General features: G+C 38.5%; 2 protein-coding genes across 3 annotated transcripts; one reads left to right on the forward strand and one right to left on the reverse strand.

Moving 5' to 3' along the window:
- Positions 1-333: 333 nt before the first annotated feature.
- Positions 334-11,239, reverse strand: LOC137273292 (ADP-ribosylation factor-like protein 3). The gene is made up of 6 exons (XM_067805844.1): positions 11,168-11,239; positions 9,156-9,299; positions 6,303-6,419; positions 5,862-5,912; positions 5,304-5,489; positions 334-3,471 (listed from the first exon to the last, which is right to left on the reverse strand). The coding sequence occupies exons 1-6, from the start codon at positions 11,168-11,170 to the stop codon at positions 3,430-3,432; spliced, it is 543 nt and encodes a 180-aa protein (XP_067661945.1). The 5' UTR covers positions 11,171-11,239; the 3' UTR covers positions 334-3,429.
- A 29-nt stretch (positions 11,240-11,268) lies between these two features.
- On the forward strand, positions 11,269-24,964 carry LOC137273293 (sideroflexin-2-like). Of its 2 annotated transcripts, none has more exons than XM_067805845.1 (11): positions 11,269-11,314; positions 11,848-12,013; positions 13,645-13,815; positions 14,106-14,204; positions 14,845-14,923; positions 15,784-15,869; positions 16,305-16,365; positions 16,592-16,658; positions 17,581-17,680; positions 20,393-20,440; positions 22,733-24,964. In XM_067805845.1, the coding sequence occupies exons 2-11, from the start codon at positions 11,862-11,864 to the stop codon at positions 22,842-22,844; spliced, it is 975 nt and encodes a 324-aa protein (XP_067661946.1). In that variant the 5' UTR covers positions 11,269-11,314; positions 11,848-11,861; the 3' UTR covers positions 22,845-24,964. The 2 variants fall into 2 exon arrangements, with proteins under 2 accessions (XP_067661946.1, XP_067661947.1); XM_067805846.1 differs by having other exon boundaries at positions 11,272-11,297.
- Positions 24,965-25,487: the final 523 nt, after the last annotated feature.

The raw sequence follows: 25,487 nt of genomic DNA on the forward strand, positions 1-25,487 counted from the left end.
TTGAAGCAGTCCCTATTACAATTAATGACAGACATATACGTTGTTAACTTATAAAATTCACTGAGCCCCCCCTGTATGAAGTGGAATGTTGGTTGGAAGCTATTCTTTCTAAAGTTGATAATGATACATTTTGACAGGATAATTACAAGGTTCAAAGGATTGTCATTGTCAACAGATAGCCAAAAAGAGCATGATAGATGAATGCTCATGCTGATCCTTGGATTGTCTGGTCCAGACATAATTATTTACAGACCTCCACCACATAACTGCGATATAGCTGAGTGTAGTAGCATGAAAGTAAACTCACTCCAGGAAAACCACAGACGTCACAAATAGAATATGTGAGATTTATTTCAACATACACAGGACATTGTAAGTGATACAGTGTCATCAGGTGACAGGACGGATCAAGTATACCGATATGACTCAGGGAACCGACAAAATATTACAAGCATTAATTCATTGCTTAAGTAGCTGAAGGAATAATTCAATTAAACAAAGCCAATACAATTAATTTATCAGATCTACAGTACTTTTTACACTGGAGTTAAACACAAAAGTAAATTCTTGGCAGATGTGGACTTGAAGGACCGCTTTTCATCGTACATCTGTCTTCCAAGCTGATACCTGAACAATACTATTTGCATGTATATATAGCTTGATGAAATAAACAGATGACAATTAAGCAGTGCAATTAGAAGAAAGTTTGAGATTATTTACTAAATAAGTAATGACTTCATGAAAGAGAAGCAATTTTACTGAACACTTAAGAAAATTTCTAAAAACTGCAACTTTTCTAAGTCATTCAATACTGTTTTCCACATGTAAGAGAAACTGAATCATAATAATGTTCAAACCATTGTCACATCCTCAGTTGTTATGAAGTCACAATCAAGTTCCATCGGTGCTTCAGCCACTGAAGCTGATTAGCTGTACTTATTCCCTTCAAAACACTCAGCAGAGATGTGTTCTAATCATATTTTCCATTATTTAACTCCTGAGTCAATCACTTATGAAATAAAAGGAATTCGTTTGGAAAGGGTACTTGTGCACAGTAGTGACAGACAAATATATTTCACTCTGCACAAGACAAGCTACAAGTTTCACCTGGACATCTGGTTGTGTACCACCAACAATTAATATTAGTTTTTGCAAGCGATTTGCTCTTTAATGACAATGAGTATTGGAAAATATTCTTTGGAATTTATGGTATTCCACAAGTGAGAACCTATGCAATGCTGCAGAAACAGACTAGTACAAAGGGTATAAAGAAAGGATTCCTACATGTCCTGGACTGCCAAACTGCCACAGTAAGTTAAGAATATGAACTATGCTGCATCAGCAGACTTCCATGAAATATATATCTATCCTTGAGACACTTACACAAATGTTGGACCCTATCCACATTTGTACGCTCATGATAAAGAACACTGTTTTAAGACAACGAACGCTGCATGAATAAGAGTCCAAGTTCATATTTCAAAACTACTGTACAGTTCATTTTCATCCCTTACAAATTCCCTTCATATGTACGGTTGCTACAAGATGCTTGCACCAGGCACAAAGTATGGCACTGATATGATGACTGGGCAAGATCCTTCTTACAAGGATCCTGAGAGTTGAAACATAAAACAGTGGTAAAATGCTAAGTGTTGAAAAAATATTTATATATATATATCATCAAATAGAACTGTTTTTATGCAGAATTTGTAAGATGACGTTTTTGAGAAGACATAGTGCCTAATGTTCAGAAAAATGCAAAACTGACACACTGAAAAGATATTGCTATGTTCAGCCATATATTGTGAAATAAATCAGTTCACCTCCATCGTAATTATAATCAATGCCTTCTTTTTGCAAGATCTTGCTCTGACTACAGTCATCCTCATCAAACCGTCTTTATCCTGGTAGGTATGAACCAAAACATCCATATATTGACATAAGGTACACACAATACGTCCTATGACAGTCCAAGTGTTTCGTTAAAATGTCTGTCTCAATATTAAACATGAAGGCCATTTACACAAACTGCAACACTTATGAAAACTAGGCTAATTGTATTATGTCAGAGTGTATAAATATGAACGTGCCATAGGTGTTTACGACGAATTATCTGAATTCAAAATTATTTGCGCCATGATAATGACTCTTTGACTATAATCCATTACTGAGCACTGCTTTTGCAAATTTTGTCTGGAAAGAAAAATGTGACCAGTTGTCTCCCCTGGCAGATTTTCTAATCCTCTTCCCTAGGATTTTGCTTGGATGTTGTGGCATCCAAAGGAAATAATCTTCTTCAGCTGCCAGGGGTGATGGACAACGTGCTGTTGGAAATAATGTGTTGGACGGGAACATTAGGAAATGCAAGCAACCAATGAGTTTTGAGTTAGTGACTGTGACCACAGTAAGAGCACTTCAAGATAAAGAAACATGGACGGATACAAACACAAGCAGGAATGATATGTGTCATGTGGACTGTTTCCAAGGCAACAAGGATCACAATGATAAAAATTTCTAAAATATAGAAGCATTGATAACATTCTCACAACGTACCATCATATTGTACACCCCTGGCTCTTTCTTATCCAAATGCTGATGTAACACAACGTGTAATTTACGGACTAGCTCTGCGACGAAAGGCACTGAGCTGAAACAGGTGCACTGTAGTTCAAGTAAAGGTGGGATCAAATTGCAGAGATGAACAAAACAATGATGAAATTTGTTTCTGCCATAAACATTACTGACACTCTCAGTAGGACATTGTCTATATTATGCACAGATTATGAATGACAACAAACCCACTTTCCTGTCCTCTAGTAAAGAACATCCCATTCATATAACAATCAACATCTGATTATTAGGTTGTAATAATAAATATACAGCAGCTATACAAATACAAAACTCTTAACTGGAATGAACAAAAACACACAACTGACAAGTAAGTAGAGACCAAAAATGATCCAAATGATTCTGAAATAAAAAGTCTTGCATTTTCAAGCTTGTAAATGATTAATCCTTTCAATGATTACTCTGTTATGCCAAAGCCTTACTTAACTTCACTGAAACATCTTCACTGTGGGCATGTTTCATAAAACTAGCAACATGTAAGTGTCTTATAACCATATAGCTAAGTTAAATTCTAAACATATTTATTTAAGACACTGGAGGAGTTGAGTGCTAGAATACTTTTACCTTGTAAACACATCTTTGTTCATACATGATACACTGCTGTTATTTTATTGTTCCCCTTCTAAACTCAACTACGGTCCATGAGAGTAATCTGATATTCATTGTGCCATGTGTTGTGATACTGACATGTCATTGCCATAGTAACACAAGGTGACATAAAGATGGACAAAGCCCCCCACCCCTCTGTTAACCATAACCATGCACAGAATAATGAGTGATTGTCCTAGGGGACAACTGTCTTCATTTCTTCTTCACCATCTTCATGACCCACTGCATTCCATCCTGAAACACAGCAATAGATATCACACATGGTGTAAATCTGGTGTACACATGGTGTACACCTGGTACAACACATACAGTTGAGCACCGTTGTCTCGATATTCATGGGACTGAGAAAAAATATGAAGTTATCCAACTTTGGGACATCCAACAAGGGCATATCATCACATATCACTATGAACGTAAAGAAAAAAAATAAGTAGTTTTCAAGTATATTTGTATATTCATTTTTACTCACAGTTGTCAGTAGCATTTTGTCGTAACAGTGAGTACTTCCCAATTAATTCCTTCTTAATTAATCCTAATTAAATAGTAAACAAATGACATCTTCAACTCAATTAGCACTAATTAGCTTACACTACCACATCCCTTAAATTCATGGCACACCGTGTGTAAACATGTGGAAACAACCTCAGTTCAGAGGGATATTTGCCAAGTTTCTATTGAGTTTCTTGCCAAATATCAAGTTACACAGGTAATTTGTTTTGTTGGGACCATGAAATTCTATTGAGATACATGAAATATCGAGACATCCATATCAAGTTGAGCCTTGAATAATGATAAATTTGAAGGGTTTTGCCAGGACCGAGATGGTATGTCAAGACAAGCGAGATATCAGATTACACACAACACACAACAGTGCTCAACTGTACATGGTGTCTGGTGTATAATGTATATATGATGTATATCTACTGTATATTTAGTGTATATGGTGATCTGGTGTAGCATGTACCTACTGTACAGCATATCTGCATATCTTGTGTCACAGTGTGCATCAAATGTATATCTGATATATTTCTCTGTGTCAGTTAAATATAAACTATGCATCATTCTTCAAATTTTATACATCTGGTTCTCTTTTTTTCTTGTGTCGTCCACAAAATCTAGTGATGGCTACGAAAACATTTGATCTTTTCAAGAAATAAATTTCAACAAAACGTTCAAATGTAGTCCCTGTGAATATTAAGAAGGGGAATTACAACGCAGCAACTTTACTTAGACAATACCAAACAACAGCAAGATGCAGATTCAAATCATTTGATTCGGACAGACTGGAGAGTACAATCCAATACCCATGCTTCAAACAGTTCAAAATTAACATTGGGGTGTTTGATAAGATAAATATGTTGTTCACAGGTCCCTCAGGGCCCATGGGTTGAGGTACCCTCAATGTTTGTTTATGTTCCTCTCACCCTTCGGGCTCAGAGTACATAAACAAACATCGAGGGTAACCCATGCCATCCTTGTGACCAGTGAACAACTAATATTGTGCCATAAAAATGTTTCTGTAAAATACATATTGCTAAGCATCTGTAGTACACCAAATGCGCATTATTGTATACATATTATAGTTGTTCACTGGTCTCGAGGGGGACATGGGTTGACGTATTCTCAATGTTTGTTTATGCAAATCTCTTTGTAGCCATCGCAAGATTTTGCAGACGACAAGAAAAACAGAATTAGAGTTACCTCTCTTCCATCGATTTGCATTCACCAATCATCGGCAATTTCCGTACGTAATATGTGATTCAACTTTAATCGAGATAAAGAATTACTAGCCCCGAGTACCAAATGAGTTCAGTATTTGACAGGGTAAACAGAAAATGTTACTCGCTTGTAAGATGTGTAAACTGAAAATAACAGAAGAGCACTCAGTCAATCAGAAAACGACATTTACATGTGAGGTAAGATAAATTTAAATGTATACTACTGTAAATCTATGTCATATCTATATACATCTAATATCCTGGTATATGACTTGGACTACACCAAACATGTATTATTGGCACAGTAATTATTGTAACTGTCTATAAAGACCTATAATGACTCCCTACCGTTACCCCCTCCCCCGTGACTGCTGAGCAGGCCTGAATCTGCCACTTCCTGTCCCGGATACTCTGCAGACCCATTCCATCAGCAATTTCTGAAGCGCTGGCAGCAGTCAGCAGATCTTGTTTGTTGGCAAACACCACAAGGGGGACACCACACAGCTTCTCTTCTTCCAGAAGTTCTTTCAGTTCCTGTGACAGTTACCCACATATTTCCAGCATATGAATGACAAACAGCAACATGAGCTGTCCATTCAACAGCCCTTCAGGAAAAGGTCTGCCCATGACAAAATGAACCTCTACTGAACCTGTGCCTTCTTTTAAAATAACATCTTAGCACACATTTGAAGAGATTTAATGGAAAATGATAACCACACTTCTCACTGCACAATTCTGCAGGATACATCAGAGGCTAGGTCAATACTACTGGGGACATAATGATTCCACTTCTTCAAACATTAGTTAGAGGAGCTGACAAAAGTACAAAGAGATGTTTGAATATATCAAGGTAATAGCTGTATGAACAATGAGACATAAAGACAATCATTCTGCAACGATGCTTACCTCTGATGTTTCTTCAAATCGTTTCTTGTCACTGCTGTCAATCACATACAGCTGCAAAATAAAATGACCTTAAACAATCAACTTGACAATGTATGCTGACAAAATGCATACCAACACTCCAGGGACTGGTCCAGGTCTTGTTTCAGAAAGCTACCATCCTGACATCGTAGGTTTGTGTTACAGTGAAGGCGAGACGACAGTGAAAGAGCTAAAATAGCTTTGTGAAATGGGGTCCACCTCTGCATACATGAGAGAGTGACAGTGAGCTTAGCTGAACCTTGCTTTCAGCAGTATTTCAGCATATAATAATGTGCAAGTTTGTGAAGCCACCAAACACAGTTATGGTGTTGACAAACCTAAAAGCACAATGACTGATACATCAATGAGGAAAACAGATTCAAATTGCTCAGGTTCCAAGTCAACAAAGACAAACAAACTCACCAATACATCTGTGTTGTCAAAGTAGTTCTTCCAGTATGGTCTGATCTTTCTCTGCCCACCAATGTCCCACACATTCAGCTTGAAGCCAGCTGACTGCACAGATTTGATGTTGAATCCCTGTCAGAATGAAAAGATATTTCTTGTTATTTGTTAATATATGATAATACATTTTTTTAGTAAAATTGATATCTTATACTTATCCTGACTTGTGCTTACTATGCTTGACTCCTCCTATGTGAATGATAATGGAGCACTTGAAACACTTCCTTGTAGTTCCCTTGAAGCGGGTATAAAAGTACACTCACCCATGAGTTGCCTCCCTTACATACTTTCCCGCCTACACTGTGAGCGAGTTAGTTTAGTTTTTCGCCACACTCAGCAGTATTCCAGCTATATGGCTGCGGTCATAAAAATAAACGAGTCTGGACCAGACAATCCAGTGATCCACAGCATGAGCGCAACTGGGAACCAATGACATGTGTCAACCAAGTCAGCAAGTCTTGACCATCCGATCCTGTCAGTCAGACAAGCATAGTTGCCTTTTATAGCAAGCAGGGGTTGCTGAAGGCCTATTCTACCCTGGACCTTCACAGGTCTCCTGCCAAAACAGTCACATGACCAACCATGCTTGTCACTCTCTACGTATCACGCCCCACTCTTGGATCTACGGTGAAATCCGAAGTGGCATCCAGTAGAGAGTTTGGGAGGGCTTTACATCATGAGTCAGAATAGGTATAAAACATCAGTTTTACTAAAAAAAGTACATGTTTCTTTATCTTGACTCATGATAAGCTTACTATGCCTAGAGAATCCGAGGGCATCGGTGGTGGGTCAGGCCACATCTTCAGATTCATCAGCTGTCCGAATGCTCCTTTCACCAATAGCTTTCTCTTTGAGATTGATTCTCTCTGTAGGTAGGGGATGCTGATCTGTAGCTGTGAGATCTTCTGGATTCTGAAGTGGAGCAGCTGTGCCTCGATGGAGATTCCCTTCGGCTAGAACAACAATGCATAGATGGCTCTTCACAGACTGTAACCTCTTCCATGACATTCGTGGAACCTTCATGACTGCAGACCATAGACTCTTCTATTGGAGAGGACCATCTTGAATCGTTGATGTTCCCACATTATCTCTTCATCTGTAGAACAATGAGTCGTGACATTTCATGTCCTCTGGATTAGGTTCCAGTCTGGTCTGGTGAACCACTGATGGACCTCTGATATGTAGTCTTGCAGGGATGTCTTCGAATAGGACCTCGATGCTGACGTCTTCTTCTGCTTCTTCACCAGAGATGACATGAGCTCCAATGAAGATGCCTGCTTCTTAGATGTAACCACTTTCGTCGAGATAAAAGCCTGCCCCCACGACAAATTCAGCAAATAACAGAAAACCTGCCATGATTTCCATGTTCAATGAAAGTTAATACAGACCCAAAACTGTTTACAACAAAATTTAGATTATGGACCAAAAGACAAAAGGATAAGGTGGTTAATAGGGACTCCAAAGTTCCCCCAACCATCCACCAGGGTGATGGAGGAGATAATGACAAGCATGGTTGGTCAGGTAACTGTTGGGTGGGAAAGTATGCAAGGTAGGCAACTCATTGGTGAGTGTTCTTTTACGTCCTCTTAAAGGGAACTACAACGGATTTGAAGTATTCCACTATCATTCGCATAGAAGAAGGAGACAAGCATAATATGCATGAGTCAGGATATTGAAGAAATATCTTTACTACTTCATTCACACACTGAACACATTCAAGAATCAGTCACCTTCCACCACCAAAAGTTACCAATCTACCAGATTTCTTCACATACTGTTGTAACCTAGAATCTCAATAGGAACCATGGCAATCACAGAATACAATTTCTTTCAATCAACACCTGCACATCCTAGGAGTATCACACTGGCAGAATTATCATCAGTTTGAAACATGAGGATGCTTTAAAAACATCCCCACACAGCCTCACGGTTATTCTCATCAGTACCGCCTGTAAATAGTGATGACTGATACCCTACTTGGCTACTCCATTGCCCAATCATTGACAATCAAGTAAGTTACCTGAAGACCATATTTCATTCAGTTATTAACAAGCTGACTACACTTCCATGTACAGAGACACACATATCTCATGTTGGTTTATTCCTCAATCAAGGTTATACTGCTCAGGTTATGGCTCAGTAATATTCCAGCTATTTCATATTTGAACATCTAATTAATCTATTTCCACACTGCAAGAATGTAATTTTGACTCCAAGTTCCAACCGAAGCAGTTTAGAGCACTGAAAAAAGGCAAAATGTGATTGGCTGACACAGGCTAATTATCCAATGAAAAGTGTTCTTGGCAGACATCTCCAATTTGACAATGTATTTGATGCTATAAAACCAACTCACTTGCACCCTGAGAGTTTAATGAAATCTGATGTTTTTATTTGTAAGAAGAATTGAATCGAAAATGATGGAATCGAGGATCTGATATCAAATGAATTAAATCGCGGTCTGGGTTAATCACTGCAGCCCTAAACCCAAAGAGAAAGTTGGCTTAACATATCCTTGTCACTAGATAAAAGGTTGTTTCTGCAAGCATTATGCCTGTGGCCTCATGCATTATGTTGTTTATTGCTATGTATGTAATATACAGACATAGATCTGTTCATCAGGAGTAGTAGTCTCTAACACCTGGTGTCCACGTTCTGTGATACAGAATAAGCTGTATTTATTTTTTACTGCCTGCTCAGTAGCAAAAAATGCAAGTTACAAGTAAAAAATATATATACATGTATATTCCAGCTCTTTCACAGCAGTCTGTAAATAATCTAGTCTCTAGGCAGAATTCTTGTTACTTGACGTACCTGTGTGGGTGTTATATGGGATACATCTTCAGATGCCAACTTCTTCAGCAGAGTTGTCTTGCCAGCATTGTCCAGCCCCAATAACAAGATTCTTAGTTCCCTGTCAGGAGATGACTTCAGCTTCCTCAACAGTTGAAGTAGACCCTGAAGGATGGACACACACATTTGTTACAATGTTTGGAATTGTTTATATGTCAGTAACAGATCTAGGAATTTTTGTGTTCTCTTGGCATTAATATAAACAAACTTTATTAACATGAACAAACTGGAGATGCTTACTGAATATTCAGGGACACTCTCAGTCTTATGCAGGTTATCATTTGTTGGAATTCTAGGAATTAATAATATTACTGCTAACATGGTCATCATGCTGTAAACAAAGTGGGATATCTCGCCAATAGCTAGATTCCTGAACTAGAGTGCGGCTAAGAGAAGTTAACTATCACTACCAATGTAGTTAGCTTTAACAGAGCTGATGCTAAATACCAACTGGGATGATTGAATTGAATTTTCTACCTTTTCATGCAACCTTTCACACAGTAGTCTTGATAAATGTGAGTTTAGATGAGTATCAGCACAGAGTTAACACTTGAAACGTAGTTTTTCATAGATATTGTGATATTTCATCCTGCGTTTTTGTTTCACTCAAAATTGCCTGTATAGCAAGACATTTGGTTAGCTGGATCAAACAAGCAAAATGTGAAAATTAAGTGAAAGCAAATAGTGAAAATCTATTCATGTATTCATATCACATTCATTATAGTTAACCATAATCCTACTTAACATGTGTTTTCATTACTGATGAGACAACCTAAGTGACATGCATTCCTAGTGTTTTGATAGGTACTTAATCAATTCTCAACAAATGCCTTCCGAGAGATTAAGAATGAATACAATCAGTCGTGCGGTAAACATCACTGATGTGATGTATACACATGCAAGTGTGCACAGATCTTTCAATCAATGGAGGTCTATGGGAATGGTTTGAAAATGTTCCATCTGGGTCCAGAAGTGTAGTAAAATTACTGAACGGAAGTTTCATTTCACACAAATTCTTCTAGAAGACCAGATTTCAGGATATGTGGGGTCCAAATAAACAGGGTTCAGTTGTTTATACTTAAGGAAGCGAGCAAAGAAACATCAGAGTGTATGAGTGTTCCTTTATTCATTTCCAGATTTCTCTACAAGCTTTGTATTGTGCTGAGGGTGACACTCTAGAAAAGAAAACAGGAACACTTGTACTTTCATGTGTTCCCTTATTCATTTCCATGTATATATTTGCTATTATTTGATATGGCATCACAGGTTTGGGGCAACAGATGCATGATCCAAAGAAATATTTTGCCTGTACACGGTGAATAATGGTTGCTTAAACGATGTGTTGAATAACAATCTGGAGTTGAAAGTAATCTCATATATGTGCTTGTTTAATTGACATTCTAGAAGCTGGCGGGTCAAAAAATGAAACAGGTCGCATTTTCAATCATGCTGTGATCCATCATAGTTGGGTTATGAACATGATGTAATTTGGTAACAATCTGTTTAACTGTATTCAATGCAAAGTTGCCCAGCTGAAATTTGAAAGATAAAGAACTTATTGCTTGTTCCTGAAGTACCATGTTCATGTCATCAGATCCGAGGTTATCCTCAGATCAGATATGCAGAATGAGATACTACAGAACGGGCTACTGAAGAGATTTTCTTATTGTAAGAATGAAAATGATTAATGCTGTCGTGGTTTCTGCCTCTCCTAAAAGCATGGAAAGCATTATACACCAACACATACAATAGGATGCGCCTCATTGATTCATAACACGCTATATCACGATCAACCGGCACGGCAGGTGAACATCTTCTCATTAACAGGTAAAATGTCCCTCAAAACCATAACCAACGGGAGATCTCTTCATGCACACGTAGATAATACATAAATATTTACCTAATGTTTCCAAAAATGAACATAAGAAAAATAAATGAGTAAATAATACTGTAAACAAGCGAAAAATCATTACCATTTTCGATGATTTATCTTAGTTTGGGGTAACTACGTGTGACGTCAGATCTTTCTGCGTACTCCTCTTTTCAGCCTTTCCATTCATAAGAGTCTGTTAAGGGGGATAACTCTCGCCTTCGACGGGAAACGTGAGTAGTTACCGATGGTATATATTTTCATTTAGGTTACTAATTGTAGCATCTGCCAAGGTCACTTTATTCAATCTGTTAACAAATATTTATCACATAGTAGTTACCTAAAATACACGATGATATATGCGTTTTAGCTAATAAACCTGTTTATTGATATTGTTTTACCGTTTTGTGTAAGATGAAAAGGCAGTGAATTTTTTAAAACAGCTCTCGTCAACAGTGTGGTGTGTATGTACATAGTCCTGTCTTGCGTGGAACCACAGACGATAATACCAAGAAGTCTTTTAGAGTAGCCTCTTCAGTAATTTAACAGCAACATATAGGCAATATAACATGTTGTCAGTAACAACAGTATAGTATTCTGTGAGGGACAATGCAATAGATCTCAACTAGGCTAGCGAACACTTATGGCTATATTTTAGCAGTATTTGCAAAAATTACTTCGACGTACATTCAATTAACGAAACAAAATTAATCATTATTATCCAACACTGTCTGTGTACAGATTATCAGATGTCACATTATCGTCTCATCTTTATGTTTGTAGAAGCAGACTCTGCCATGTCAGAGAGGATAGACCTCGGTGCTCCACGGTGGAATCAGGATACATTCCTTGGACGACTCAAGTACTTCTTCTGGGTCACTGACCCGCGGCTGACCATAGTCCCAACATTTAGGTTTCATGAGGCCAAGACTCTGCTGGAGCAGTACAGGTGAGACTTGATTGATACCTTTATCAAGTTAATAATAAATGCATTTACCTGTATTAGGGCTTGATTAAAGAAATGTTATCCTACTCACACCAGGTGCAACCAAAAATAAAAACCTAGCTGCCCCAGTCAAATTCCAGTTGCAATGCTTTTATAGTAGTATGTAGATGTAGTTATTTAGATGTTTTATTCAGATGTTTCCACCTCAAATTCACTTGCACCTCGTGCAAGTTAGACTAAAAGCTAGGTTGCACTTTGTAATATGGGGTTACACCAGTGCAAGTAAGAAAACACTTTATCGAGCCCTGATGTATCTATACATGCACTTTCTAGGTTATCTAGGTTGCACTTTGTAACATGTGGTTACACCAGTGCAAGTAACAAAGCACTATATGAGGCCTGCTTTATCTCTACATGATGTGGTATCCTAGTGGTTAAAGCATTCACTCATTATGACAAAGACCCTAGGTTCAGCTCCTCACTGGGGTTGAACTTGAACCTCATTTCTGTGTATATTGCTAACAGTGGCATTTGTTGAACAATGATTCAAATCCCAAATGTACTGAAAATATCATGCATACTTAGTTATGCACTTAGGTCAGTGGTGGCCAGAAACAAACATGGGTTCCAATCCTGAATCAACCTGCTTGTGATTCTAGGTCATAAGTATCAGCAAAGTTGTGATCAGTTTGTACCAAGCTCTCTTTAGGTTTCCTACCATATTAAGCGGGCATGTTATGAGATAACTGAAAGATGCATCACTTACTCATTGACAAATTCCAAAATTGTTTGGTTTTATCAGAGCAGATCATCTTTTGTGTGTTGAGTGAGTTCTGTGGTGTGTGCAGAGACTGCAAAATGAGTGGGTGTTGAATATGGAAAATACTCCTAAATATTTTTCAACGTTATGATTTATTCACGTTTTGATTTTTCCATAAGAGAAAAAATTGAATAAATAAAATGTTGCACATAGATATTTTACAAACATTTTGTTTTATTTACGAGAGAAAGGAACATATTCAACATCTACATGTCCTGTGAACTTATTTCACGCAGGATGTAAAAATAGTGTATTCAAAGAACTGAACATCAAGCAAACAATGCCACGTGTAAGTGAAATGAAAGGGAGTTAACTCTGTCATGACTACCCTATAGATGAACATAACAAATAAAAAATATTCAAATGAAAAATAGTACTAATCGCCAGGACACTGAAAGTGAATTCTAATTATCCACATTCCTAATGTTTTGTTGGGTTGACATTTTTGGTCACAAACTGCTTGAATATAGTTGTAATGTTAATTTAAAATATTAAAGGTGCAACAGAAAGATCACTTGCATTCAAGTAGTTTGGCATTATTTATACAAATTAGTTTCCAGCTCACAACCTGTGATGATCTGGTTTAGAATATTGGCCTTCAGTAACCCATGCTTCTCATAAGAGGCAACTAAAAGGATCGGATGGTCAAAATCACTGTCTTGGTTGACACATGTCATTGATTCCCAATTGTGTAATTGCTGCTCATGCTGTTGGTCAGTAGATTACAGACCACTGCCATATAGCTGGAATATTGCTGAGTGTGGCGTAAAACTAAACTCACTCATTTCCCAGCTCACATTATCATTGTCTGTAGACGGGGTGAGGAGCCAGCCAACACATCCACTGCCAGCATCCGCCAAGCCCAGAAGATGTTCCTATCTGCCTTCCACCCTGACACTGGTGAATTGCAAAACGTGATTGGTCGGATGTCCTTCCAAGTACCTGGTGGCATGATCCTCATTGGAGCCATGATTACGTTCTACAAGTAGGTGGGATGTACTCCATGGAATCTGCACTCACCTGGAAAACAAAAACTTTCCTGAGGAGCATTTTCCCTAATCTTAGAACTTTATGTGTATTGCCCTTCTCTAAAACCCAAGATTCAGCCCATGTTAACATTGTAATATTATGTGGGATCTTCACTGTTAATATTCTTCATGTTGGATTCACACTGGTAACATTTCACTTTTATGTAGGATCTATACTGGCAATGTTCTACATTTATGTCGGATCTACACTGGTATCACTGTAATACTTTTTAACATCCTTGTACAGATCAAACACTGCTGTGGTATTTTGGCAGTGGGCCAACCAGTCCTTCAATGCCCTTGTCAACTATACCAACCGCAATGCTGCATCTGACATCTCTACAAAGTGAGTGAACTAGGCATCTGTACTGGAAGCTGTTTTTGTCATGTTTCATAACATTCAACTCCTGTAAACAGTTAAATCAACATTTTCATGTTTGTGCTAGAATGTCAGAGGACACCTTCATTGAGGATCCTGTCAAGAGGTGGTTGAGTGTTTTTGTTGATATGCTGGTCACTTGCCCATTGCTCTTTTAAGTGTAATGACATATATATATATATATATATGAATCTAGAACTTTGAGTTTCTCATTCTAGTCAGTGGACTTTCCAATAGCAAGACCTATTTTCAGGTGTGGGATTCAGCTCTGCACTAGAATCTGTACTGAGAAAATGTCATCCCAAATGCAATGCATGTTTCATTTGACCACTTTCTAAATGGCATTGTGCATTCCTATTTACAGTCTGTTGCCAAGGCAACACAAAATCTCTGTAGCCTGAATATGATGTTGATGTTGCTTAAGCTCTGTAGTTTTGCAGTGTTTACTGACACAAGCATCTGATGCTGGATCTTTGTGTTGATGTTACGATAACTTGATTAACCAGTGATGAAAATCCTGGAAATACCAAATGCCATTTGTTTCATGAAGAATCCTTGTTATTCCACCATTTCCAGAACTAGTGCACGGTGTTGTGGAATGTTTCAGACGAATGGCGGTAGCGTATGTCAGCGCCACATCATGTGCCCTCGTTACTGCTCTCGGACTCAAGCATCTTCTTGCCAAGGTTAGAATCATTCTACGTTAGTGATCATTCCATTCCAATTCTGTCAAGCAGTGTCAAACCTCAAGCCCAGTACACAGTCTATTATTTGTCACAGCTTTTAGATGCTCTTGATATCAATCACTGGTTTATCTGGTCTAGACATTGTTACTTGCAGGCAGTATTGCTGACTGCAGTCTTAGACAACGAATGCATAAGTGAAAAGTGAAGGAACGGTTTTAATTGTTACCTGCGTGAGGAAGATGAGTCTCCTTGTAGCCATTTTGAAGGCGACAAGTTCATGATGTGTATCATGGGAATGTTTTGTCCTGACTTGATTGTTTATGAACCACCACCTAGATCGCCTCTACTCCATGGTGTAGTTGTTACAGCTTCTGCCTGGAGAGCGGAATGTCGCTGGTTCAATCCCTGACCCTGTCATATCAAAAGGCGGTAAACTATGGTACCTCTTGTTCCCTGCCAGGTGCTCGGCATGATGGGTAAAACAAGGACTGGTCAGCTCAGAGTCAGTGTCTGAGTGTTGTATTCATGCTTAAATACGGCATGGTATCTCAGTGATCTAGCACTATGAAACCAGCTCAAATCTGGGCAAGTACAAGCAGCCACACATACACAAGCACCATGAAACCAACTCAAATCTGGGCTAGTACAAGTAGCCACACATACACAAGCACTATGAAACCAACTCAAATCTGGGCTAGTACAAGCAGCCACACATACACAAGCATGCACATCGTCACATGAGTGAAATGTTCCAAAGTACGATGTTAAACCCCATTTCACAGACCACCACCATGTAGCTGGAGTTTTACTGAGTGTGGCATTATGAAACAAACAAAAGACTCATGTTGTCCATGTTGCAGAGAGCAGCGCCGCTGGTGCAGAGGTTTGTTCCCTACGCTGCTGTGGCTGCTGCTAACATGGTGAACATACCACTCATGAGGCAGAGGTATGTGTTGTGTCAGTCATTGTCAACTTCTGCTTCTGGGTCTCTGGGTGAACTGGTGCTTTGCTGACTCTGTCTACCAATCAAACTGTCTGCTTCTAAACTTACTCAGCATTTGCCTCTAGAACTGTTTGTTTCTGTGTCTAAACTCTGTCTACCTGCTTCTACTCCAGAAACACCTGTTTGACTCTGTGTCTTTGTTTGCAGAATGTCGTCTGCTTCTACTCCTGAAAGACCTGTCTGATTATGTGTCTTTGCTAAATACCATCTGCTTCTACTCCTGAAACACCTATCTGACTGTATCCAATCATGAATCCTGTTTCTGCTTTTACTTTTGTATCTATTCATGAAACTTCATCCTTCTGTATCTGTGTTCAGTGTCTGATCTAAGACAGTTTGCCTTCTTCTGTTTTGTATATTTTTCTGTTTCTGCTCAAGTGAACTGATTGATGGGATCCAGCTGTTTGATGAGAACAACAACAAAGTTATGGAATCTCGGGTAAGGACAAACTGAGAAATGAAATGTTCACCGTAGCAAAGGTCGAATATTGATTTTGCTCTGTATCCACTGGTGTGTTTAGCTCTGACATGAATATTTATAGCTGGAATAACACAAATTACCGCATAAAACAACATTCACTTGCTCTGCTGGTTGTGAAGAACTGATATTTTCTCCTCGGTAATAATGTACTCTTTTCTGATTGTTCATTTCAATGTCTCTGCAGTATGCTGCCACAAAAGGGATTGGCCAGGTGGTGTTTTCAAGAATTGTCATGGCAACCCCCAGCATGAGTAAGTTAGTTTGGTTTGGCCATACACATTTCATATCTGATCACCATGCTGTGAGGTAAGACAAATAAGACAAATATATGTGTTGTCAGGGTCTGTTGAAATGTCAGTTCTAACCAAAATGGTAAATAACTAATCTTTCAGCTTTTGAAAAAAAGTTGGTTTGGCTTATTGGTAAATAAGGCATATGATTTCATTCCACCTCACCTGACATTTTGCAAAAAACATGTTTGTATACCAGTGTATATGACATTATATACCTTTCCATATATCCTCTGGGGTGATAGGGTAGCCAAAAGCTGAATAAACAAACTTAAATGTCTCTAGTCAAAAATGACAAGAACAGTAGGACTTTTTTAAAAATAATTATATAGAAAAAATGGGACGAGGGAGAAACACATTTATATTTTTGTCTCTCTCAGAAATACAACTTAGGAAGTTTAGCATGTACACACTCATTCTTACAGAGCCTCATTCTTATATTTTTCTAGTGGACAAATGGATAATCAGGACTTGGCCAAGTCAAAAATATTTTTTTTTAAATGGCAATAAAAAATTGTTACACACACAAATAAAAGTGATGCGCCGATGCCTGAGAAACATTTGACTGTTATTATATTTTGCCTAACAGTTAAAGCATTAGCTTTGACGCATCACATACCCAAGTTCGATTCTCCACGTGGGTACAATGTGTGAAGCCCATTTCTGGTCTCCTTGGTCTGTAATTGGTGTAAAGCCATACTCACTCATTCACTCACTCACTCTATTTATCCTCTACTGGTATGAAGGCATACTGTTCACTGCCAATCATTGCTTATATTTTTGTGTGTGAAATACCAATGATGTTTAGTCACTAATTTAGGGGATAAGATGCATGCACATTTGTTGATTGAAACAGTGGCTTGATCCATGGTGGTTGTTTTAGCAATGCTGCCATTTCTGATGGAGTCTCTGGAGAAGACAAGGTTCATGAAGAAAAATCGATACATCAACGCACCTCTGCAGGTGCTTCTGGCTGGACTAGTGTGAGTGATGTTTTCACTGAAACAGCAACTGCTATCTCAGCTGGTATAGCTACTTATCCCTCAACTGTAATAGTGCTCCCTCAGCTGGAATATCCACTTATCCCTCAACTGTAATAGTGAGTGCTCCCTCAGCTGAAATATCCACTTATCCCTCAACTGTAATAGTGAGTGCTCCCGCAGCTGGAATATCCACTTATCCCTCAACTGTAATTAGTGAGTGCTCCCTCAGCTGGAATATCCACTTATCCCTCAACTGTAATTAGTGAGTGCTCCCTCAGCTGGAATATCCACTTATCCCACAACTGTAATAGTGAGTGCTCCCTCAGCTGGTATAGCCACTTATCCCTCAACTGTAATTAGTGAGTGCTCCCTCAGCTGGAATATCCACCTATCCGTCCGGTGTAATAGTGAGTGCTCCCTCAGCTGGAATATCCACCTATCCGTTAACTGTAATAGTGAGTGCTCCCTCAGCTGGTATGTCCATTTATCCCTTAATTGTAATAATGTGTGCTCCCTCAGCTGGTATATCCAGCTGTCCGTCAACTGTAATAATCAGTGCTCCCTCAGCTGGTATATCCATTTATCCCTCAGCTGTAATAGTGAGTGCTCCCACAATTGGTACAGTTGAACCCCGTTTATCCGGACGTTTTGGTTTCAGTTGAAAATTGTCCAGATAGCAAGACATCTGGTTAACTGGATCAAACAAGTGAAACATGAAAATTAAGTGAAAGTAAAAAGAAATTCATGTACATATATCAATAAATCAACAGTCAATAGTAATAACCGTGAATCATCATAACATATAAGTGTACCGATAATACATGCAAGGCAGAACGCAGGTTACCATTTGTCAGGTTGTCTTGGACGTAATCATGTAGCATGTGGAGCTTCAGATGGTAAGTTAGATGAGCACGTAAATCGATGACAAAAAGTTTCTATTTTGCCAACTGCATGTTCCTTTTTTAAAATTTTAAATGCTCTAAAAACATATGACATTGCGTCGAACTTACGCTGTCTGCAGAAAGTAAACTTCCGGACGGGATCACATGACTTAGATCATGTGGGAGGCTATTTTTAATTTGCATCGGGACAGAAAGCAGGGGTCGATTTATGAGTGTTATATAAAGTAAAATTAGAGCGTAGTTTACCTTAATCCTACTTAACATGTGTTTTCGTTACTGATGAGATGTTCTCACATGTGCCAAATCCTAATGAGTGACACATGTCACAAGTGTATTGATGGCTAATTAATCAGTTCACACCAGATGCCTTCCGATAGATTAAGAATGAAATCACATAGTCGTGCGGTAAATGAAATTGACGTTCACATACACATGCACGTTGCACACATCTCCCCGTCCGGATAACTGGATCATTTTTCAATGGAAATCTATGGGAATGGTTTGAAAATTCTCCATCCGGGTCCAGAAGCGCTGGGTCCGGTTAACTGAGTACAATTAATGAACGCAAGTTTCATTTCACATAAAAATCGTCCGGAAGGCGGGGTTTCCGGATATGTGGGGTCCGAGTAAATGGGGTTTGACTGTATATCCACTTATCTCCCAGCTGTAATAATGTGTGCTCCCTCAGCTGATATATCCATTTATCCCTCAACTGTAGTAGTGAGTGATCCCACAGCTGGTATATCCAATTATCTCCCAGCTGTAATAATGTGTGCTCCCTCATCTGGTATATTCACTTATCTCCCAACTGTAATTAGTGAGTGATCCCTCAACTGGTATATCCATTTATCCCTCAACTGTAATAGTGAGTGCTCCCTTAGCTGGTATATCCACTTATCTCCCAACTGTAATAATGAGTGCCCCCCCTCAGCCGGTATATCCATTTATTCTGTAACAGTGATAATGAGTGCTCCCTCAGCTGGTGTATCTTATCCCTCAACTGTAATAATGAGGGCTACCTAATGTGATTAAGAAGTGATTTTGTATTATTATGACTGCTTTCCCAGCTAGATTGCTCATCTGGAATAATGACTGCTCCCTCAACTCGTATATGAACTGATCTCACAACAGTAATAACGACTTCTTACAACCTTCTGCTCAGTAATGACTTAACACCACTGCCACAGGCTGATTTGTATATCACATGACCAAAGTTTCTATTAAATGTAAACGAATGCATTCTGAAATCAACTCCATTTTATCTAATGCAATTTTTTTCGATGTTATTCAATATTGTTTTGTTTCAGCAAAAGTGATAAGAATGACAAAGTGACTGTATCACAGCAGTGTATGAAATAAGGCCTGTTCGACTGCCTGTGAGATCGGCTAGATTTCTGACGGACAATCTAAATTTACAGCTAGCCAGGCCAGTGGTTGGGTAAAATTTTTAGATGTTCCATTCATCTGGGTAAATTCACCATATCTTGGTGTCTGGTCTGGTTAAATCCTTTTTGGGCTGGTAACTTCAAAATGTCTGGCTGGGGTTGTTGGCTTATTTTATGCACTGATCACAGCTCTCTGGGAAACAAAGGATAGCAACACAAATCAAAATAGTTTTCCCAATGACAGGTAACCATGTTTATCTAGATGTGTAAATTAAACAGACAAGAAGACTGTGTGAGATATGATGAATCGTCACTTGGCAGTGGTCTGTGGCAGTGATAATCAGGCAACGTGTAGAAGAAAGTGGAGTGACTAATGTCATGACTGTAATGGTGAATTCTCCTTCAGATATTGTACTTTCTTCCAGGTTGCTGTTCATGACTCCAACTGCATGTGCTTTGTTCCCACAGAGATGGTGAGTGAATTAACTTTAGAGTAAATCCTCACAGAGAATGTTTTGATATATTGCTACTACCTTGTATATTACTTGAAAATGGTAACAGATAGTTCAGTATGTGCTGTTGAAAGGTGAATCTCAGGCTGAAGGGATTATACTTTATTTTTAGGCAATGACCATTTAATATTGTTGTAGGAAGATGGAAGTTTCAGTTTCTTTGACTGTAGTCAAGTAAGCTAATGTCATAGTCTGCTTGTCTGTCGTCAGTGTCGTCAAAGTCTCAGTTTTGACTTAAGTTAGGGTTTTACTCAAATTTCAGACAATACAGGAAAATGCATTTCCCAGAATGAACTGAAATTGATATTAAACTCAAATACAGTAGACAGTTTGAGTTTGGTGGGTAGATTAATTAAGTTAGTGTTGGCTTTTTTCTTAGAAAATGCAGTTGAATGAAAAAATCAGCTGTTTCAAATTTTCAAACTTAGTTTGGAATTTTTGAGTCAAAAATTAAGTTTTTTTTCCAGATATTGGGATCCAAAATTTAATATTTTTGTTCCCAGCAATGATTACCATGACTTTTCCCACCCAAGAGATTTGATTCCTGTTTTCTGGTCATTCCATTGAAGAACCAGTTATAGCCATTGTCATAGGGATGTCAATAAGTTTTGAGCCTTGCATAGAAAAACACAAAATATTGGTATGAACCACATATATTTTTCAACATAGTCCCCTTGTGAGTCAAGACACTTGATCCATCTTTTCTGCCAGGCACTGATGCCATCTATGTAGAAGGCGCCATTTTGGTCCTCAGACCAAGCCTCAGTAGCAGCAATAAGCTCATTATCATCCTGAAATCTACGACCATGCAAGTGTTTCTTGAGATTTGGGAACAGATGGCAATCACTTGGTGCCAGGTCTGTAGAGTAGGGGGGATGCGGCAAGATTTTGTACCCGCATTCCTGGACAGCAGCGGCTGCAACGCAAGAGGTGTGTACTGGAGCATTGTCCTGATGTAGAAGAATACCACGTCTGATCTTGCCCCAGGGCTTCTCCTTGATTGACTGTCGCACTTGCCTCAACAAGTTAGCGTAATATTCCCCCATTCATTGTTCTTCCTTTTGGTAAGTAATCTATGTGGATGATGCCTTTGCTATCCCAGAAGACTGTCGCCATTACCTTCTGCACTGATCTGGAGGCTTTGAACTTTTTGGTCCAGGGAGAAGTGACATGTTTCCATTCCATGGATTCTTGTTTGCTCTCAGGATCATAGTGGTGGATGCAGGTTTCATCACAGGTTACTAGCCTAAAGTGAAAATCTTCTGGATTCTTCTTGTATCTGGTTAGCATGGAGTTGCTTAGGGTCACCCTTGTTTGCTAATTTTTCATCTGTAAGCATTCTTAGCACCCATCTTGCGCACACCTTAGACATGACAAGATGTTCATGAAGAATTGTCTCGATGGATCCGTGTGAAATGCCTGTGGTCTCCTCTAACTCATGGAGTGTGATTCAACGATTTTCCAGCACAAGTTTATGCACTCTGTCAATGTTTTCCTGACTAGTGCTTGTTGTTGGGCGACCTGGATGGGGGTCATCTTCAAGACTCTCTCTACCATGCTTAAATTCATTGACCCATCGTTTGATGGTAGCAGATGAAGGGGAAGACTTCCCATTAACTGCTGAAAGCCTTTCTTCAATGTTCTTTGCCGAGTTTCATTCAAGAACTAAAAACTTAATTACTGCTCTATACTCAATTTTATTCATTTTCACTGCCGTGAGGGGTGTCTCTTTCTGTCAATGTGAGCTGTTCAATAACTTCTGAAAGAACGGATACCAAATCTTATATATCACATCAGCTACACCCCTAGGTTCAATGTCGTACCATAGGCTGTGACACCTGGGTATGAAAAATGCTCAAGGCTCAAAACTTAATGACATCCCCTCGTATATAAAGGTAGCTTCCTTTGACTGAAGGTCAAGTGGTGGAGTAGCGTAATGGTTAAAACATCAACTTGTCAGGCTGAAAACACAGGTTCAGTTCCCCACGATTGCAAAAAGTGAACCCCATTTCTGATGTCCCCACTCTAAAATTGTTGGAACATTGCTAGAAGCAGCGTAAAACCATACTCACTAACTTGATTCACCCTCAGCTGCCACTAAAATATAAGTATATCAATGGCCCAGTTCTGGTCTGTCATGGCCAATGTTATGTACATTGAAGCAATGAGTGAAACATTCTGCCAGAGAATAGACATATTGATCATAGTATTTCTTAGCTCTATTTCCAAGGATTTTATTGTCAATTTCCTCAGCTCTGTCCAGACTGACAGGCTTCGAGCAATGGAGCCCCAGAGAATTGAGAAAGCAATGGAGAAATACGGTGATCGACTCCCCACGACTCTGTACTTTAACAAGGGACTGTAATCTGGAGAATGAAGTATGGAGATGACCTCATCTGAGGTGCAGCAAACCAGTCAGACTGAGATTTTAGGATGTGAATATCAGTATTTATCCAACACTTTCAGAACCAGATATATATTTGATGGACCAGTCTCTTTTGTGTTACAGAGACAAGTGTTGTACGGTCAATATTGACATGAAATAATATTTGGACCACAACTTCAGATTCTTGTGATGCGGCATGATTCCATTTCCATGAGCTGTCTGACTAGAACTGCCTTTGGGTGTTCATATCAGTCAATACATGAGTGCAGATGTACAATGAAGTAGATTTCAGTGTGGTTGTTACAGTACAACATTGTATACAGAGTGATTGTTTTTGTGCAGTAGCTTAGACTGTATGAAGAAAGGTGCATGTATCAGAGTTCTGAAGACATTGTGTTTTTATGAATACAACACTGTATCAACAGTGGTTGGCTCAGTGAAACAGTGTTTTCAGGGCAGTTGTATAAAACCAAAAAAATGTAATATGGTGGTCAGTAGAAAATTATATGCAGAGTGATTACGTTGTGTATCAATAGAACTATGTATGCAGGTAATTGTATCAATACAACAGGGCTCCAGATAAGGGTATGTACAGATAAAATATATGCATGATACAATAAGAAGATACTTACCACAGCAGTGGTGTACAGTCTTAGAATTATTTACAGACGTATTTGTCTGAAAAAGTACTGCTTTATAGTTTATTGACCTGTTTACACAAGAGTAGCAATGTCGTGGTGCATATATGAAATGAAACACGAGATTACTTACTCGCCATTAAATTCCATTCATTACTCTAAATTTCCCCAGTACTCTTATGTTGAAATAGTAAGGCGTACATACTCCTCATGTTGAAGAATTATCTGGAGCCCTGGTACAACACTGTATGCAGAATGGTGGTATGAATGTGACACTGTAATCATGAACAGTGTATGCCTGAATTGTCTTAAGTACCACGTTGTATTCAGGACGGTTGTATTGTATCAATAGAACATTGTCATACAGGGTTATTGTATAAATAGAACAATGTTGTCATGGTGCTTGCATTAATGAAACAATGTATGCAGCAATTATATTAGAAGTTCATTCATAAAAACCCTATACACGTGACAAGGGTAAATATCACTATTTTACTCCAGGTAACCAGACTGTTCCCATGGAAACGAATAAAGGAACACATGAAACTACAAGTGTTCCTTTAGTCCTTTCCAGATTTCTCCACAAGCTTTATACTGCACTGTGCGTGAAGTTCTGGAAGACAAAATAGGAACACTCGGGTTCAAAAGTCTTATCGCCTGATGCCTGGGGTCAAGTCAGTTTTCATTTTGGGCAATGAAATAATGGTATTTTACTTGTCCTTGAGCTACTAGATAATTTCTGCTTATGGTTTCATACTGCAAATAAACATAGATTTCATTTCATATGTGCTCAAAATGTAGCTGTTAGATTTTGCAATGATAATGAAGTAGGGTTATCTTTCTTGGCTATTTATCACTTAATAAATAATCCAGTAAACATTAACATCAAATACCATGTTGATTTATTCTTTCATAATTTCTTTTTAACCCCTGAACACTTGTACTTTCATGTGTTCCCTTATTTGTTTCCATTAGTATAGTTTTGGAAATAACCAACGTAATTCAAGAACTTTACAAAAAAAATGTGACAAATTGCTTGAGCTTGCCTGTATGTGAGAACACTGCTAGTGCTTACCTGTATGTGAGAATGTAAGAACATTGTTAGTGCTTGCCTGTGTGTGAGAACATTGCCAGCTCTTGTCTGTGGGTGAGTACTGAAATGTGTCAAAGTGTAATACATGCCTGTCTAAACAAGCTGTAGCTGAAATTGTTTGATGAACATAGCTGTCATATTTACAACATTTGACTGTGTTTGTAACTCGTCAAATGACAAAATAGAGACTGTAGTGAATGTGACAGATGAAGTAGATCTCTTGTATTCATGTGCAGTATTGAAGTGGTATTGACTGTGTACCTTGATGATCAAAGGATTAATTTTTATGTTGTCATAATATTTTGTTAATGAAGTGCAAGAGTGGTTGCTATGTCTTACTTAATAATAGTATTTTGTGTACAAAGGTTTTCATTGTGTTTGTTATTGTTTTAACCATATTGTTGTAGGTTGTTAACTGGTCAATGAGGACTTGTATTCTGTGTGACAGGTTGTTACTAAAGTTTCTGCAAGTTTGCTACACCTTGTCAGAGAGCACTCAGGACTCAGCCAACCTTTGACATCTGACCTCCTCAGAGAGATCTTTTCAGTGTAAACATCTCAACAGAGAGATAACAGAAATTTGTCCTCACCTAAGACTGTGCAGGGTTTCTGTTAAGCTCTCATGTATCTTTTCTGCTTGAAGATCTCACCTCTTTATAATGTCACTGCAGGGAACACTGAGCAGAATGTGATTGCCAAATCTAAAGGATAGAGGGTGAGATTCTTTATGGATAACAACTTCTTTATTACGTATGATGCGACGTTTCGGTATAGATCCTTATACCGTTGTCTATTACTCTCCAGCTAAACAAAAAAATCTAAAGGATGTTGGAGTTCTAGTCAAATGCGACCTCTTAAGATGATTTGGTTTAATTTGTTTACCATCTTCAA

Source organism: Haliotis asinina, chromosome 2 (genome assembly GCF_037392515.1).
Source record: "Haliotis asinina isolate JCU_RB_2024 chromosome 2, JCU_Hal_asi_v2, whole genome shotgun sequence".
Classification (NCBI taxonomy): Eukaryota; Metazoa; Mollusca; class Gastropoda; order Lepetellida; family Haliotidae; genus Haliotis; species Haliotis asinina.